Raw genomic sequence first — 18,670 nt, forward strand, 5'->3', positions numbered from 1 at the left:
ACACACATGCCATTGGTATCAGTGACAATACTTCAGAAGACTTTGAGGTTTTTTTCCTGCAGAGAAGCCTATTCACAAGACAGTACTGCAATCATTCATTGGCTGTAGACTTTAAAAAAGATTATGCATATCTAAAATATGCATATATTAACATTGAAGATTAATTTTGGCTATCAGTAACACAGTTTTCTTTTCATTAAAATAAATTTTCTTTAACTACCCCCAAGCATATGCCCCCAAAGTAAAATAGATATAAATAAAATCCCATCTTATTTAACAGTTTGTTCTGATGTTAAATGCTGTTAAAGGTATGTTTTCTTTCTAGCTTAAATTTGCCTGGTTTTCACTGATAGCCATTTGTTCTAGTTATGTTTTTCTCCACTGTAATAAAAAGTCTCCCAGTACTTGATGTTTTATGTTGGAGTCCCTCCTTGCTATTCTTTTTGTTCAGCTAAGCAGATCCAGTCCTGCAAATCTCCCAAGAGTGTTTTTCCTCTTAGAGCTGCTGAAAGTGGTTTCACGCCTGGTCCATAGTTCTCCCCATCATGTCCCCTTTCCTTCCCTTGACTTAATCCAGACATCCCAAGGGATTCCCTTTTCAGAGTATCATCACCCTTGCCCTCTGAGGGTCTGGATGCCATCCAGTGCTGCTTGCCAAGCTCCTGCCGCACCTGTGCAGCATCATGCCCCCACCCCGCCTTTCCTCCTGGATGCCTGCGGTCTTCTCAGCTGCTTGCTTAGCTCGGCCTCTGTCCACCGATAGCTGTAGCAACCACAGTAACCAGGTGTCCTGAGCGCACTTACTCCAGTTTGATAACCTTCCCCGAGCCTTACCAAGGCAAATATACATCTTAAAACACCATTACCACAGGTTTGATTTTTTGTTGGCTTAGAACAATTTGTATAGATCACTTTTCTATATGTTTTTTGGTCTTTGTAGCCAACAGCATTCAAGGAATTGCTGCAGCCTGTATCTTATCAACCATCTACATTAGCTGCATCCAGCTGTATTGACTGGAAATATCTCATGACTCTGTCTCTCATAGCAAAACGTCTTCAACAGCACAACCTAAAGGGTTATTTCTGATAGCAATTTGGTGCACCGCATTTGACAGTACAATACGCCGTCCTTTTTTTGCTTCTTTAACTTGTGCAGACTGATCCTCTTTGTCTCAAAACCACAGTAGTGAGAACAAGAAAGCAGAGTGATAGCCTCTCTGTCCCATATTGTGTAGATGGGTCTTTTGTGGAAGGACCTGGTACCCACAGGAGAGGTAGGATTAGCTGGAGTGTTTTTCAGGAGAACTGCTAGTATTTGGAAGAGTAGGAGTTGTCCCAGGGTGGAGAATAAATACACAAAAAAATGTTGTTAAATAAAATAAATACAGTGAAGCTAAGATTTCTTTACCTTGGTATGGGTAGGAGGCTACAAAAAAGTCTTGAAGTGCAGAAGCTATGGCTTGTTAAGGAGTTTTTAAAGTGGTAGGCAATGTGCAAAGCTCATGTAACTGATTCAGATCAGTTGCTTTGTTAAATGCCTATCAGCATAATCTCTTCTCTTTTATACGTATCTCCCCTGTCTCCCGTGGTTCACTATGCTCCTTCCCTGCCACTGTTCTCAGTTAGGTGGTAAGTAGCTCTGGAATGCGTCTTCCTATATTTGCATTGTGCCTGGCAGGGTTGGACTCCCAAGGTCACTGCCACCTTTGGATGCCACCCCAGATCTCACAACGATACACTTTTCATTATAGCAATGCAGCAGGTTACCGTGTACCTCTTACTGATTTTTAAACTACGCCCTGGTAAGTCAGCTCCTAAATTACACAGAAAAGAGTAATACACAGTAGAGGTAAAAGAGCCATTTATTTCAGGAGCAATCAGTAATAAGCCTGGTTACTGATTTACCATAGAGCTTACTTACAAGTGCTGTAGAACAAATGGGTTTTGTCAGTAAGTACTTCTGAAAAGGAACAATCAATATAGTACAATTTTAACAAAAACTGTTTCAAACATGTTAATAGAAAGAGTAAAGTTGGATTCCTAATCCTGGGAAAAGAAAAAGAAAAATAAAGAAAAAGAGAAAAAAAGGAAAAGAGAGAGGAAAAATAAAAGAAAAAGAAAAAGGAAAAGAAAAAAGAAAAAGGAAAAGCAAAAGGAGAAGGAGAAGGAAAAGGAAAAGGAAAAGGAAAAGGAAAAGCAAAAGGAAAAGAAAAAGGAAAAGGAAAAGAAAAAGGAAAAGAAAAGAGAAAAAGAAAAAAGGAAAAAAAGAAAAAGAAAAAAGAAAAAGAAAAAGAAAAAGGAAAAGGAAAAGGAAAAGAAAAAGGAAAAGAAAAGAGAAAAAGAAAAAGAAAAAGAAAAAGAAAAAGAAAAAGAAAAAGAAAAAGAAAAAGAAAAAGAAAAAGAAAAAGAAAAAGAGAGAGATTGTGGCATAACCTACATGCAAATAAAATAAAATGAACATTAGTGAAAAATGGACCTGAGCCCATACAGAACAAACTGAGTGTAATTCTATCCCTAGGCAGATGGTGCTTGCCTTTTTCTAGAGTTTCCTACCCTTTACCATCACTTCTAGAGTATTATGCACCACAACTAGCTTCATTAAACACCCCCTCAAAAAAAAAAAAAAAAAAAAGAGTCAGCTGCATAGATGTCGTGGGAATTCCACATTCGAATTAAGCAAAAGTAAAGTAGGGCTGAAGAGACCTCTGGAGATCACCCATTGCAGCCTCTCACTACAAGTCTGCAAAACCATCCATTTCTTTACTGATGATATGAAAAGCTATTTTCAAGGCTATTATTACAGTGTATAAAAATATTTCAGAAAATTCTGCTGAAGGGAAAGCTATATATTAATTTATAGAGAACTACATATGGATGTGATCTGTTTTTCTAATGAACTGAGTAATGTAACTGTAAGTGTAACAGTCAATCTGCAAATATTGCAACACGAGTAATAAAACACAAATGATCATTGTACCTCTGGGTTGCACATGTAACTTCTATATCAGCTAGGTATTAACTCAAATCATTTTATGGCTATTTTGAAATATTCTAAGTTTTATTCCCCAAATCTATAATTATTTTAAAAGTTATAAAAATTTTATAAGTTCTCTGAGTTTTGCAAAGAATTGTATTAAAAGCCGAGTTCAAGTGGAAATGGTACAGAATGTGACTCTGTTTTACATGGGGAAAAAAAAGCTGTTAAGATCTATGAAAGGTAAACTGAAATTTGAAACAGAAGCAAGAGTATGAAAAAGATCAAATGAGCTGTGATTAGGGATTATATTTTAAGAAATTATTTCAAGATGCAACAGGCACAGTAAAATAGGAAACTAATTTAAAATAAATGAGTTGAATGTAGTAGGGATTAAAATAATAGAGGAGTTCAAGAAAATCTAGACAGTTTATTAAAAGTGAAGAAAATCTCTTGGACCTTAGAAAAACCTTTGAGTTATTTCCAGATTCCACAGTAAAATGCTCTGATGGATCTAATTAGAACTTCTTATACAATTTTGTAAACCAGGTCAATGTGAGAAAAGCAACGTTTATAACAGAAAACGTGAAACACTCTATGTGGTTTGTCCATTTAGTTTTGAGTATAAGTATGTCCTGGGCACTTTGCAAAACAAGTAAAGGCATGTTTTCTTCTCTGAAGAGCTCTTTTTTTAAGGAGGAGTTTCCAGATGCCTTGAGCAGATGAAATTCAGCTGAAGTTGGAGCAGTTCAACACTTTTGAAAACTCACGCCTCAAATTCAGTGCCACAGTATGTGTCAGAAAATAGAGGGAGGGAGGAACGATGAGGATGACAATAATGAAATCACAGTTACTTAATAAGACCCAGATCCTTGCAAAGAGTCTTAGCTTTAAACATATCAGTAATCCTATTGAATCATGTGCAAATCAAGGTGGTCCTTTAAATAGTGTTGTGTGCACGCCCGTCCCTAAGCAATGGTGCATGAGGTAGGGGACTGGAATGGTTGAAAGGCATTTGAAAGTGGTAGAGAGGAGGGAGTTCAGTGAAGCAAGTTTGATGGGGATTTCCTAAGCAGAATCAAAAGCCTGGGCAGAGGTCTGGAGTTGTCAAAAATGAGAGCAGGTCCAGAGTTCAAGTCAGACATACTGTTAACGACAAAGTGAGTGCTGAGCTGGCCTTATTTAGCTAGCAAACGAGACGATATGAGGCTCCAGGACAGTAATCAGACTTTCTAGGACTTTGATGCTTCTAGGGCACTATCAAAGTTAATTCCAAACCACTATTTTATTGAATTAGATATGATACTTGATGATAAAAAACTACATATAAGGTCTGTTTGTTATCTTGCCTGCGGCACATGGAGGACGTTATTGCTTCATTAAAACAGTACTGCGTAACAAAAATAAAAGTAAAAGATAAGAATAGGAAAGTCAAAGACTCTTTTGGAGAATGAACAGATTTTAAGTACTTTAAAAAAGTAGTAAGCAGTACAGAGTTTATTCTTCTGAAAGCTTTGTTGTTGATATTCTTCTACTTTTTTAACACACTGCAGAATGATTCATTCAGAATTTAAGTGCAGGCTGCTTTGGGGCCTGCAGCTTTGTGGGATGCCGGGAATTCGGGGAACTGAGAAACAAACAGAAGGAAGAGAGGGACTGGTGGTATCTGGCAAGAAGGTGCATCTGCCCTTCCTCTCTGCTTTTTCAGCCTTGGTTAGAGGTAGCTTGGCTTTCTGTGCTTCCTAGCCCAACAACCAGGCTTTTTCCCCCCTTGCATGTCTACATCCCTACCTTCTTCCCAAGCAGACTGCCTCTAAGCAGCTGGGAAGGGAGCCGATTGCCCCTAATCAGCTTAGTGCTGGGAAGCTCAGAACGCTAAATACAGATGGCATCACCCCCCCAACACACAGCATGCCGCTGCGATTTTCAACAAGGCATCTCTCCCTCTCAATTTTGTTTGGGTGGACCGAACACCCTTTCAACCATGTGGCAGAATGCCATGCCGACTTCTTGACAGAAGTTTAAGATTCCGGGGGTAAACATAGCAAACATACATGTATTTTGAAAGCAGTAAAAATTATAGTCCTCCAATACCATTTTTTCACTTGCAACTTTGTCTTTTCCGTAGTTGAAATAACATCTTTTAAATAGGAGAATACAGAACTGGCTTACATATGAACGTTAATACAGTTTGGGGTTTCTTTTTTTCCATCACAAAGGGCTAGGGAGTCATATTCTTTTATGGGGTAAAGTTTTATACCACAAGTAATTTGTGGAAATTCCAGTTAAACCACCAGCTGCAATAAAAATAATGCAGAAAAAGTAATTGGGCTTTGGCCCACATTTTGCTGACTGTCCATTTTCAAATTTCAGTCTGTAAGGGAATCACCTGGGACAGGATTCACCTCATATCAGTTTAGATGTGTCCAGTACCGACATCATCCCCCTGAGCCAGTCACCCTCAGGTCCTTGTACGGCCAGTGTCGAGAAATAAGCACTTTTCTGTCAAGGATCATCTGGTCTGCTTTAGACATCTACCTTGGGATGAGAAGAATCATTTCACTGACTCTGCTCACTGGATCTCTCTTGGCTCTAGGGTCTGCAGACATGCAGTTTGTACCTGTCTATGTTTACTCTGATAAATCGCTCCCTCCACCCCATGGTGGAGAACCCAATTAAATGCCACCCAATTTCCGGAGGCTCTGCTCACCCCTATTTCCCACTGAGTTCAGTGCAAAATAGCAGTTACTCAGCGTCTGGCAGAAACAAGCAGAACTCAAATAATGTGCAGGCAGCTTTTGGCCTGGGGATATGTAGCTTCACCTCTGAAATGTGGCAAACCCTGGGAAGAGCAGATGCACACGCTCGATGAAACAGCACAACTTCAGCCGGAGCAGGCACCAGGGAATAGGCAGAGCAGGCTTCTGGGGGGGCAGCAGCCTGCACAGGGAGGCAGAACAGCCTTGCTGACTCTGTTATCCCAGTTGACTTAGGGAGAACCATTAAATATTTGGCATTTGTGTATTTGGCACTGCACAGGACTGTGGACTGGAGTCGCAGAGGCATGAACAAATACCCCAGTCTGCTCCCTTTGCGGTGGGACTGATCTGTCCCAGGAGGCAGGCAGGCCAGTGGGGAGAGCTCTCTCCGAGACCCTTGTAATGCAAGAGGCATTTTTTCCTCACCTCAGGCTGCAAGAACTACAATCTTGATCTGCAACTCCCTGTACAGTCAGGGAAAGAAAAGAAGTTACAATAATCCAAGCAAGTACAGCCTAATTGATAACCCCCAGGGACATAACAATCACTAACAGACTATAAAGGGATCTTCATGTTGTCCACTAATGTCTAACATCTGTGATATTTAATTACCTGCACTCATCTTTTAAATGAAGAAGGTGTGCAATAATCCCTCCTGAAGCCGAACTGAGAAAATAATATTTATTAGCTGAGGGCCTGTTTTAGAAACAGATGGGGTGTAAAGAGCTTGAAAGTAGTGTACAGGAGGAGCGTGAAGCAGGGGAGATTAATTGTTAAGTAATTGAGACAGAGGGGAAGAGTGTTGCATGCAGAGAGCACAGAACAACAGATATTCAAAGCTCCGGGATTTCACTGGGACAGATCTGATTTTAATGGTGTATTTCCCAAACTGCCTTTGTGAAACCGTGACGCTGAAGAGTGACAAGAAGCAATGTCGGGCTGACTGGCCAGCTCTCCTCTGAACTGTGCCCACTTTACCCTGTCCCCCGGCTCTCTGACTTCCTACTTTATTTCTCTTCCTTGCACGGGGACCTCATGGCATAAGCCCCAGCAGGGTGACCTGCTAAAGCAGCGACATTAACCCCATGCCTGCACATGTCATTGCTAGGTCTCAGCTCCAGCAGAATTAGGAAATGGATGTTCCTGTACTTGAGGAAAAACACAGCAAGGTCTGTTACAAACTATTCAATCATTGCGCCATAAAAATGGTAACTGTATCAAACACTATATCTTAAACTTTTCTCTCTCCTACAAAGATAATTAACAACTTGGCTATGTCAGCTCTTAGTCCTTTTCTGCTCTGCTTTTGTCAGACTTCCGTGAGTATTTAAAGAGCTAATCTTTTGTTACACTTAAACATTGCCGCATGTTAATAATCAGGCAGTGTTTATCACTGAAAGGGGTTTTTTGCTGGCCTTGAAATCCTCACCTTTTTTTGTACTAAGAGCTACAGAGCAGGGAATAGGCAAATAAAGAAAAATAGGATACTGGTATTAATGAATAAGCTCTGCAATGAATAAGTATAGGTGAGAGACAGTCATCTGTCATGTAGTTCCATCAGATCAGCAGGGTGCAAGTCCCATGTCAAACTCACAACCTGAGCAAAAGCCGAAACGGATACCCAAAGGAGGTATTTAGATAAGTGGTGCAGATCCAAGGGACAGTTGAAAAGAAGAAGCGCTTGAGAACAGGCAGCTCCAGTGACCCAGAGGAGGCTGTGCCACATGGGGCTGCAGAGGGAACCCAGCTGTCAGGGCCCATCAGCCACCAAAACTGAGCAAAGCTGAGCTCATGGGGACTGGGAGCAGGAGAGGGCTTCTCAAGGGGTGCAGCCAAACACAGTATTCACATAAACACCGCCAGCTGACTTCAGTGGTTGTGTCTATAACCTGCAACCATTTCTCCTGCAAAATTCCCACCACTTTTATGCCATGGATATTGCTTTGCTATTCATTCCCACCATGAAAACCTGAGGTGAGCCTTCTTCCTTCCAGCCAGTGTCCTATCCGCCATTGGACAGGAGACAACATGGCAGGGCTTGTGGATGGTCTGCACAGTTGAGGACAGCTCTGCCTCATATCTGAAAGCTTTGTAAGATGGGACTTGTATTGCACCTTGGGGATGTGGCCAGCCTTCAGGCCAAGGATTAAGAACCCTTCAGCAAGGGTTAGGATGAGTATGTAGAAATAGAGATGACTGAGATATGTCATTCTACTGATATCAGAACCCGTAAGAGAAGTGAAATAATTGCCTTACGATGGGTCCAGCTGCAAGACCTCCATTGCCAGATGCTGAGCCTCCATTCCTAAATCTTCAAGAAACATTCCTTCTGACCATGACTGCCCCCGTTCTTTTGTCTCACTGGCAATGCACCTCTGGGCAAGCACAAATTCTATGAAAAATAGCTGCAGGATTGTTTATTTATTTGTCTGTTTGTTTATTTTTATCAAAGCAGGTATTTGCCCTCATGGAATGATTTATTTATTTCCCATCTCCTGTTGGCTGCATCTTCTCCCTTCGCACCCATTCCAAAGCCCTGTGTTCAGTCTGTCCCCACTCTTTCCACTCTCAAATATAAAAGTGGTTTTATATACACATACATAAGACTGTTTAATTGCATGGTTTTTAAATATGATACCTCACACCTGTCAGCTAACTTTCCCATCCACTGTTCTCTCTGCACCTAGAAAACTATGACTATTTTGCATTCAAATAGCATAAGTACTGCTTTCACATGAATCACTTTTGAGAAGAGTGGGACTAGAGCAGGCTGCATCTCCTAGCAAATGACTTCTTGCCTACAAGCAAAACTACTGAAGCTTGTCCTCACACCAGAACCTGCTGATTGTCTTTTTTTTTGTGTAAAGTGCCTCCATAAGCCAGACAAATTACCAAAAGTGTGAAAAGATGTCTTTTATCTGGAACAGAAGAAGGCCTGCGGGATGAATCTGCAGCTGCCTTACCTGAACTAAAAGTTACTGCTTCTTTCACACCAGCTGCCTGCTCCGCACAGAATACAGTACTTCTCATCACATTTAAATGCAAACTCTCGCAGAGGCGCATAGCAGTTGACATGGTCACATATGAAGGAAAGCTACTTAAAAGTATGCAAATCTATTTTTTTTTTACACAGAGTGTTTCACTGTTCCCTCTTGCAACTTTTGCAAGTTGATAAGGATACATTTTCCTTCTTAACAACGTTTGGTGTAGCCCAAAGATGGCTTGGGAATACGTTTCAGATACTATGTGGCTGCTGAGATGCCGTATTGGTTCATCTGTATTTTTAAGAAACCGTGCAAGACTTTCGGGGCTCTGCCAGTTTCGGTGTGTCAGCAGCGGTGGGGGTATTAGTGGTTCCCTTCGTAAACCTGGATTTGGAAAACGGCGTCCCTCTCCTCGGCCAGCAAGCCCTCAGCCCCTGGGTGGCTGTCAGCCCCACCTGCCAGCGGGCCCAGGGCTTGTGGGTGCCGGGCTGGTGGCTGGGGAGAGCAGCAGGGTGGCTGGGGGGCTGCAAGAGACGCTGCGCCTGAGGCCGTGAGCAGCAGCCAAGGGGAAAAGCAAGGGCAGAAATGGGGCTCGGGGGGCTTTGGGGTGGGAGGCGAGGCCCGGGCGGGGCAGGCAGCAGGCGCTTGGCAGGCATGCCTAGCCAGCGCCGGCGGGGCCGCTGGGGGGGGACAAGCTTTTTGGCCACTCTGCGAAGGCTCCAGTCCCGCTGAGCACCTGCACGCAGCCGGCGGGTAGGGAGGGGGTGGCCGAGGGGAGCCTGGCAGCGCTTGGTGCCACCACGGTCACGCTCTCGCCACCTCCGCCCGTGCCGGCTGCAGCCAAAATCGGGGGAGAAGAGATTTACGGGGACGGAGAGGTCTGGGGCCGGGGGCCGAGGGACCCCCTGGCCTTGCCCTCCGCGGGGAGGCGCGGGAGGAGGAGCGCGGGCACCTGTGGCTGCCGCCCCCACGCACACGCGCGGCCCCGGGCGCGGCCGTGCGCAGGCGCCGCCGTCCCCCCCGTCGGTGCCCGGCGCTGATCCCCGGCGGCGGCGGCTCCACTGGTCCCCGCTGGTCCCGGCTCGTCCCGGCGGCCGGACGCGCCCGCCCCGCTGCGCTCTTGGGCAGCGGCCCCGGGGGAGGCCGGCATGGCGGAGAGCCCGGGGCGGCCCGGCGCCCCGCCGCCGGAGGGGAGCGACCTCCCGCGGGAAGGAGGAGAGGAGGAAGCGGCGGCGGCGGGGGAGCCGCAGCCCGGGGTGTCTCCCGAGGGGCCGGCGGAGCCCCCGGACGGGCCCCCCCCCGGCGAGGCGCCGCAGCTGAGCGGGGAGGCGGCGGCGGTGCCCCCCGGGGACAGCGGCGGGACGCGGAGCGGCTTCTCCGGGGGGGCGGCGGAGACCTCGGGCGGGCCGGGCGCGGGGCAGCAGGCTCCGGCGGGGGCTGAGCAGCGAGACCCCGCCGGGGGTGCCTCGGCGGGCGAGGGTCTGCCGGGAGGGCAGCCGGCGGCGGCGGCCGCGGGGGTAGACGCGCCCGAGGGCTCCGCGCCGGCGAGGGCAGACCCCGAGGAGGCGGCGGTGGCCCCGACGGGGACGGAGCCCGAGAAGGCAGTGCCGGCGGGGACAGACCCGGAGGACGCAGCCACGGCCCCGACGGGGACGGAGCCCGAAGAGGTGGAGGCAGCCCCGTCGGGGACAGACCCCGAGGAGGCGGCGGCGGCGGCAACCCCGGCAGGGACAGACCCCGAGGAGACCAATGCGACAGCCCCGTCGGGGATAGACCCCGAAGAGGCGGCGGGGACAGACCCCGAAGAAGCGCTAAGGCAGGCAGTCCCGGAGGGGACAGACCCCGAAGAAGCGCTAAGGCAGGCAGTCCCGGAGGGGACAGACCCCGAAGAGGCGCTAAGGCAGGCAGTCCCGGAGGGGACAGACCCCGAAGAGGCGCTAAGGCAGGCAGTCCCGGAGGGGACAGACCCCGAGGAGGCTGCGGCGACAGCTCCGGCGGGGACAGTCCCCGAGGATGCGGTGCGGGAGGCAGCCCTGGCGGGGACAGTCCCCGAAGCCGCGGTGCGGGAGGCAGCCCCGGCGGGGACAGTCCCCGAGGAGGCGGCGGCCCCGGCGGGGAGCGAGATGGCTCCCGAGAGCCGCGGGGAAGCGGAGGTGGCGGTGCCGGCCGGCGGGGAGGCCGGCCGCGGATGCCGGTCGCCGGGCGGCCCCGACGACGAGGACGGAGCGGAGACGCCGGGGGCGGAGCGGGGAGCCGGTGCCCCGCCGGTGGCAGGAGCGGGGAGCGCGGCCCCGGGGGCAGGGGAAGGCGGCGCGGCGGCGGGGCAGCGCGGTGGGTCCCCGGGCCCCGAGGGCGGCGAGTGGGACGCGGCAGGTCGGAGCCTGAACGGCGTGCGGGGCCGGGCGGAGGACGAGGAGGACGAGACGGTCTCGCCGGCCGCCCTGGAGGAGGAAGAGGAGGATGAGGAGAAGCAGGAACACGACATCTCCCTCTTCGTCAAGGTAGGGTGCGAGGGGCTGCTGGGGAAACCTGGGTTCACGACCCTCCACTCCTCCAGGAGCCCCGGGCAGCTCCTGTGATGAGTGGCATTTAAATCTGGCAGGCAAAAGTCCAGCCTGGCTAGGGTGATTTGCTTATTAATGCCGAAAATAAACCTGTCTCTGGCTCCTCGTTCCTTCTGCGGGTGGCAGGCAGGACGGGACGGGGCTTCCCACACGATGGCTGAAGGCCAGCGCTGCCCATCCATCCTCTCGGCCCTGGGACCTGGTGGTACCAGTCAACCCAGAACCCAGAGAAGCACAGACCTGAGGTGGTTTCCCCCATAGTTTTCCTTCGTGGGCTCTGTGCTGCATTACTTGAGGTTTCTTTAGGTTTAAATGGAAAGGGTATGCAGGGATCTCAGTTTCGGTGGACTCAGGGGCTCTCCTGCGCCCTCCTCCCCGTGGGGCTGGGACCCAGCAGCATCTGTTTGGAATCGCTAGCTGTGACTTGTGACATAAGGAGTTCTCAAGGGATTTTAAGATCTTCAGAATATAGCAAGAAGGGCACACAGCACATCATGGGGGCTGAGGTGGCAGAAACTGGAAAATATCATTTAAAATGTGATATTGGGATTTCCCAACATGAACTATGGTCAACATTTAGATAATTGCCCCAAAGTTCGGCAAGGCTGGATTCAGAGAGTCAATAAACTGCCCAGCAGTGTAGCATCCCTTGTAATTGTCCAGTTTGTGCATTTTTGGTCAGGGAAGATTTAGGTTAGAGGAAAATGGGCAAAAAAGAGAAAAATCGTAATGGTCTTAAAACTAATTTCTGGTATTTTATAGTATAGAGCTTTAGAGTTTTTTCCTAGCCTGTGCTTGGAACCCCACCAAAATCAGTGGGACTCGGCATGGAAACAGCATCCGTCCACAGAGACAGAATACCAGATGTGAAATTTCTGTGCATAGAAACTATCCTAAGGTGTTTTTCTTCCCTATTCTCTGACCTCTCTGGACTAAATAAAGTACGGAGCATGGTGGGATATTTTTCTCAGAGTAGACCTAAAACTGAGAAACTAAAACTAGGGAAGCAGAAGGCGTTTGGGACCTTCTCCACTACAAGCCATACCTCCCACGCAAATAGTGCACCTCCTGAGTTGGCCAAGGCTGCTTCTGTAGCGACCGGAATTAACCGTGAAAGAAAAACTCATTGCCAGCCCTCTGGGTGAGGGGGGTTAGGGCTGAAGCAGTGTTTATGCCTTGATTTATCCCACCTCAGTGCACACTCCTTTTTTTCAAGGCTGAGCCTCCTTTGAAGTATTGTTACTTAAAAAAGGCTGAGGAATGCTCTGAGGCTTACACGTAGCAGTGTCGGACGTGCCGGATAATGCCATACTGGAAAGATGAATGATAATAACGGCTGATGTTGGCGAACACTCCCCAGCCAGTCCCCAGTTTAAGCAATTCCTTAGCACGCAGACTGGGACAGATTCTGTGGTCTAAAGGCAACTCTGTATGTCAGGTTGGTGTACAGTAGCTAGATGATAATGCTGGAGTGGAAATCTGTGATTTTGTGTCAAACAGCGGGAGCTGTTACTGTTGAGCCTGGCAGAGATGACTTACGGACTTTCTGGCTCACAGATCAACAGCCCCTTTTGCAGGGACACTTTGGTAACTTATTTATTCTCATTTTATGCTCTTATATCTGTAACTTATTTATTCTCATTTTATGGTCTTAAATCCATCAGGGAATGCTGGAGAGTGGCAGAGGGCTAAAGTCATAAAGGCTACCTGTGCCTACCTGTGCACCTGGTGCCCACTTTATGGAAGAACAACATGGCCAAAATTAGAGAGCAGACTATAATAAGAGCACCTATTGTGAGTCTGTAGTCCCCAAATATTAGGATTAAGCATGGTTTTTGAAAATATTTATGAATTAATAAAGACAGAAGAAGGAACATTTTTGTGGTTGACTTAGCATTAGTAACAAGAACACCTTGAAAATACTACAGCTGCTCTTCTAATGATTTCAGTGGAGGGGTATTACAAAGCTTGAGTATTTTATCTCACCTGGAGCTAGGTGTTTCTTTAGTTTGAGATTGGCACGAGTTCCTCCAGTTCAATGCAAGAAAAAAATGCCTACTGGAGAGCTCAGCATCTCCCCACTCACCAAAATGTGCCGGGGCCACAGTGCTGGGGAATGAGAAGCACTTCTCTTTCCCGCTCTCAGGAGAGTTCATGTTCATTCTGCTCTTGCTGCCGCCTGGAGACACGCTTGCTATCTTTCTACCCTTTTCTTGGCAGCGGGAAAGGGGATATAAACAGGGCGAGACTGTAATTTCTCTGTGGTGGCTTAAAGTAGTTTTAAGAGTGCATACATAATGCCATGCTTAAACAGGTGCTGATGTATTTTGATGGGAAAAAGGGGGAGAGCAGATTCCAATATGGGACAGCGTGAACTCTGGCATTTGAGGATTATTGAGTCTCTATATCTAACCACAGCAGGTGGTCCACAGAAATGATGCTCCTTCCTGAGCAAGTGCTAAAACTCAAGGGTTAAGGAAGTGAGAAGACGATCCAAACTGAATGCAAACATTCATTTCCAGCCTGAAACACTTCCCTTCACATGCGTGTTTCTAATGCACGACTACCCCTCTTATACTCTGTTATATCACTATTCTGCGCCTGCCTGTTAGCTCTTATGTGCTTTTGAGATGTTGACACCCACCTCTACTTTTAAGTGCCGCTGACCTCTTTCACCCTTCTGCTGCATTTCTCAGCAAGCACCTTGTCTACTTTCTCCCATGCAGCTGGGGGCTTCCCTGTAAATATATTATCCATCAACTCCCTGACCTTCTTCAAACCTCTATTTAAAACTCTACCCTTCTGTAATGCCACTGGAAACTGGGCAGTGATTAGGCTGTTTAAAATACTGAGATCATTGTTTATCCTGTTCAGTATGACCCTAATTTCTTTGTCATCCCTATTTCTGTTTGTTTCACCTGCCTGTTGATTTTTGGCTTACTTGTAAATGGTCAAGGTGGGGATTGTCTGCCTGTTATCTGTGCCTGCATGCACAGTGCTAGAGATAGGAGCCCCGTGCCAAGATTTGATAGCACTATACAAATACAGAGAAATGTTAAATGTCAGTCCCATAACAGAAGAAAACTTACAAGAAACTAATACAGTAGTAGTGATTGAATGATCCTCGCACTTTCCCTGCTAGAGAGCATTACACTAGACTTGGCAGACATTAAAGTACCCGGTAGTCTTTCAGTAATAACATTTTGAGAATAACAAACAGAAGCATCACCATCAGAAAGAAACTTTTCAGATATAACTGTATGATAAGCAGTGTTTCTTGGTTTTACTGTTGTTAGTCAAGCATGTTCTTTTTAGAGGGTTTGTTTTTCTTTTTTTTTTCTCTTCTGCTTCCTGCTGCTTTGCGTTGGTTCATTTAATTTTGCATATATGTATTTGAATATTGTGAATATCATGTCACCTCATGCCTCCCATGGTGAGGTGGGTGGCAAAATTCCTGCTAGCCCCGCAAGCATGGGCACCAGCAATTGTGCTTTTAAGCTGATTTGTGTTGCTATGCAGTGCTATTTAGTTGGAACTCGGACACCCAGGGTTCAACGTTGAGATGTCATGCTACCTGAGATACTCTAGCACTTAGCAGGGTTAGCAGCGTCTATGGGTTATCATGTCCTTCTGGCCCAGTAGTTCAATGCCGGACAGGCTACAGTAAGGCATCTGCAAAGACAGCAGACATCTGTGTTTGGGCAACTGAACTGTGCCCTTAATGAAGCTGAACTACATAAGACTCCTTGGCTATAACAGCAAGACCATATCAAAATTGCTTTGAGGGTTTCACTTGGTGCCTATTTGATTTCCATTTTCCCATGAAACAACAAGTACTGTATATTTCCTTTAGATAGTAATATTTGATGTTTCCGGTGTTTCAAAGTCAAAAGTGTGCAAAGGTCATCCAGATACACTTTCCAATCAGTCTTTGGTAATTCAGCTAAGCATATCTGGCACCTTGGGTAAGACACCTTGTGGATGTTGAAGCTTGCTAGCTGGTCTTCTAAGGTCAATGGTATATGTAGGCTTCTTTTTTTTTCTTCTGTGGCAAAAGCCCTTTATTTGTCAGAAGATGTCTGTAGATGGCATAAATTTATCTTACTATTTGAATATAGCAGAACTCTCACCAAAATGGTTCAGTTAATTTTAAGCAATTTAAACTTTATGTAGGACTTCAGAGTTTATTTCTAAACTAAAAATAAAAATGCTCCAAGGTTGCCTACCAATCAATTTTAAATTTTCTTACAGATAGAAAACTTAAACACCAGAATCACAACTGCAGATTTCATCATTCCAAAGATTTCTAGGGATAGTGATTTATCTGTAAGTGCTGAACACAACAGTCAGCCAAACAACCCAGCTTCAGCACAAGGTCTTCTCTGAGGTTGCTCATCTTCCAAAACAATTCTTGGTTAGTTTCTGGGTTAAATGGTATATAGTAAAAGCTGACCATGAGCTTAAGGTAATAGATCTTATCCAACAAAAAGTAATAGGCTTTATTCAGTTTTGTGATATTCTTGGTCTCTAAATCAAAGTAATTTCTCTTCATTCAGAGAGTTACTTCATTCCTACCAGGGACCAAGGTTACTTTACTGATACGGAATTTCCTTGCACCGTTCCTGAGATGTGCTTGACTAGCTTGACATACTTAGAGCTGCACTGAAATATGAAAAGCGCTGATAAACAAGAAAATAAAAGCCTTGCTGTGAGTAGAGACATAGGAATAACAGGTGCTTGCATCTGTGCTTCCAAACACCACAGTTAATGTATCCAACTTAAATGGTAATGGGTGTTTCATACTAGAGCACAAAAAAGAATCTCCTTTTCTGTGATGTGATGGATCTGTGGTTTATATATAACTTACATTTAAAGTATAAACTGAAATTCTGGGCTTTGAGTGCTGTAGGTAAGAAGTCCGTGGGCAGCAGGAGCTCAGATCCCTAGAAAAACCTCCTAGCCTGTATGCCCATTCAGTGGACTCTGTGCTGTACCTGATGCTGGATGTAAACGTTTACAGTATAATCACTGAGTAGGTATGTGTGCTTAAGACCTTGATTTTTGCTCATCGGTGCAATCAGTCTGTACATCAGTTGAGTATGGTTTATAAGGAGAATAGCTGACATCCTGTATCAAAATGAAAGTAGACAGGTGTTTACTGTCCTTTTTAAGTGTAGATTCACTGTAGGAGCCCAGTATTTAGATGACCTCAGGATGGTGAAAGTAAAGATTTGTGGGTGTGGACTTACACTAGCTTTGTATTTATGGATTAAAAGCAGTTTGGGGGGAAATTTAGGTACTGGATATTTATCCAAGCAAAAGGAACTATCCAAAGCTTGCCAAAGGTGAGCACATTGGATTTGTGTGATGCTACAGGAGGACAAATTGTTGTGGAATGAGCAGGGAAGCATTTGGTATGGTTTGGGCAATGGTAGGAAACAGATGGCTTCTCTTTCCCTTCTTTCTCCCTATCCCTACCACCGCTGCTGCACGTCACTTTCCATCAAAACCACACTGTGTTTTCCCCGAGGCACACATCTGTTCCTTTCCCCTCACTCTCTGTTTTTCTCCTTCTCGAGCTACATTTCGTGTACCTTCTTCAAAAGTAGGAGCTTTTCTCAGGTGCCACATTGCTCCCACTAAAATCCTGTCATTTTTTTATACGTTGTTTCCCTCCACCATTCTTTTGGATGTTCTGTTTTCCAGTTGGCTATGAGACTCGTCTGCTTTTATAACTGAGTAGTTACAAAAGTTATCCCAGAGGAAGGAAAAAATCATTCAGGAGAAAGCCCTTCCCCTGGAGCAGAGCACGAGCACCGCGTAGGCTAGATCTGCTGAAACCAGAATCAAACCGAAGCTGGTTGGGACTGAGCCTTGTGGGGCTGCCCAGCAAACCCAGCCTAGCCCCGCTTTTCTGGCTGCTGGTTAGTTAGCTGCTTGTATGCTGTTTTTGATTCTTTGACTATATCCAGCTGTACGCAAAGTACCGAATCAGCAGAGGTGTGTTTGTTCGAAGACACTTTGCGGTTCTGTTCCCTGTTTTGTCCTACAAAGCAGGAAGCTGGCTCTTCCCATGGGTGTTTGCCCTTTCTCAGCTACATTTTTTCAGCTGGAATATGGCAATTTCGGGTTCCCTAATGCAGCTTAAGAGGAACTGGCATTACAAATTCCTTTCATAACTCTTCAGGTTATTGTGCACGCCGGGTGCACCTGCAGCAGTTTTTCTGGGAGCTGAGTATGCTTCCAGCAGTCTTCACTAAAACTGTGCTTGGGAGACTTTGGTTTGAAAGGCAATGATATCAATATTTTTTCTGAAAGAGCTATGCACATTTTTTGAATGTGCAATCTTTTTCATTTTTACTTCTCATGCTTTCCTTTCCGGCCATTCAGGTTGTCACCTTTTTAGAGCTTAGACTGCTAAAAAGAAACAAGGTTCCTTGGAGCCGCTGACTAAAGAATAGCTTTGAAAACTAGGCCAAAATTAGTTTTGCTGCTTTGCTCCTGGAGGGATGCTTAACAGAGCACTAGCGTGCTCTGCTTGTTTATGCCAGTGTCAGTTCTGACAACTGAGGGGCCAAGTCTTGTTCCAGAAAGACACAAACCAACAGATAGACACAAGTGATCAGAAATATGAAGTTGCATCTAGGTTTTTTTTTTTTTTGGTATGATCTAGTCATATTTCTTGGAGTCATCTTTTTGTCCGTGCTTCGGAAGTCCTAAAACTGCACATGCACATAGGATTGTACAAGCCTTAAGCATCTATTTATTCTCAGTGTGACTGCAGATCTCTGCAGGCTCATTTTAGGCAAAAAAAGTTTTGAAATAAAGTAAGTATCTTCAAAGCTACATTCCTAGACCTTTTCCTATTTTTATTTACTCCCGGCTCACTGCTTCAGTAAAGCACCTCACCACGTGTTTTACTTTAAGCAGAAGCTTAAAGTTACGTGCTATTTAAGCCCTTCGCTAAACAGGGGACACTTTCCTGATTCAGTCCTAGGGCACGGCCTGTATTTCTTGCTGGCTGAAACCAGCAGAAACTGCTGATGAGATCAGCCTGCTGCCCAAAATTCAACCATACTGCCTCTGCTCCTTGCGTTTTGTCTTCATTAAAAGGCTGATCGTACCTGTGATCGTCACAGACCAGGGGCAAGGATGGAAGTTGTCCTTGTCTACTTTCTGCCTTTGGTCTCTGGTTGTCTGCAGTGAACCTTCATTTCATAAATCCTGTCAGAAAGGTGTAGCCTTCTTCAGAAACGCTGGCGATTGCTGCATGAGGTGATTGCCATGCAGCTGTGCCTGGGAATTTTCATGCTGTCTGCCTGTTTAACCTGAGGCTTGATTCGTATTTGTGTATAGATGAATAACAAACCAGTCTACAGGGCTCATGGC

The 18,670-nt window shown here is 46.0% G+C and overlaps 1 protein-coding gene across 1 annotated transcript in view; it reads left to right on the forward strand.

Annotated features, from left to right (window-relative positions):
* The first annotated feature begins 9,776 nt into the window (after window positions 1–9,776).
* The window catches only part of CLIC6 (chloride intracellular channel 6), a 34,038-nt gene continuing 25,144 nt past the window's right edge, over window positions 9,777–18,670 (forward strand). Inside the window, exon 1 of the mRNA XM_072852016.1 lies at window positions 9,777–11,218. Within this exon, the coding sequence (XP_072708117.1) occupies window positions 9,866–11,218 (1,353 nt within the window). The 5' untranslated portion in view covers window positions 9,777–9,865. The remainder of the gene's footprint in view (window positions 11,219–18,670) is intronic.

Source organism: Ciconia boyciana, chromosome 1 (assembly GCF_034638445.1).
Source record: "Ciconia boyciana chromosome 1, ASM3463844v1, whole genome shotgun sequence".
Classification (NCBI taxonomy): domain Eukaryota; kingdom Metazoa; phylum Chordata; class Aves; order Ciconiiformes; family Ciconiidae; genus Ciconia; species Ciconia boyciana.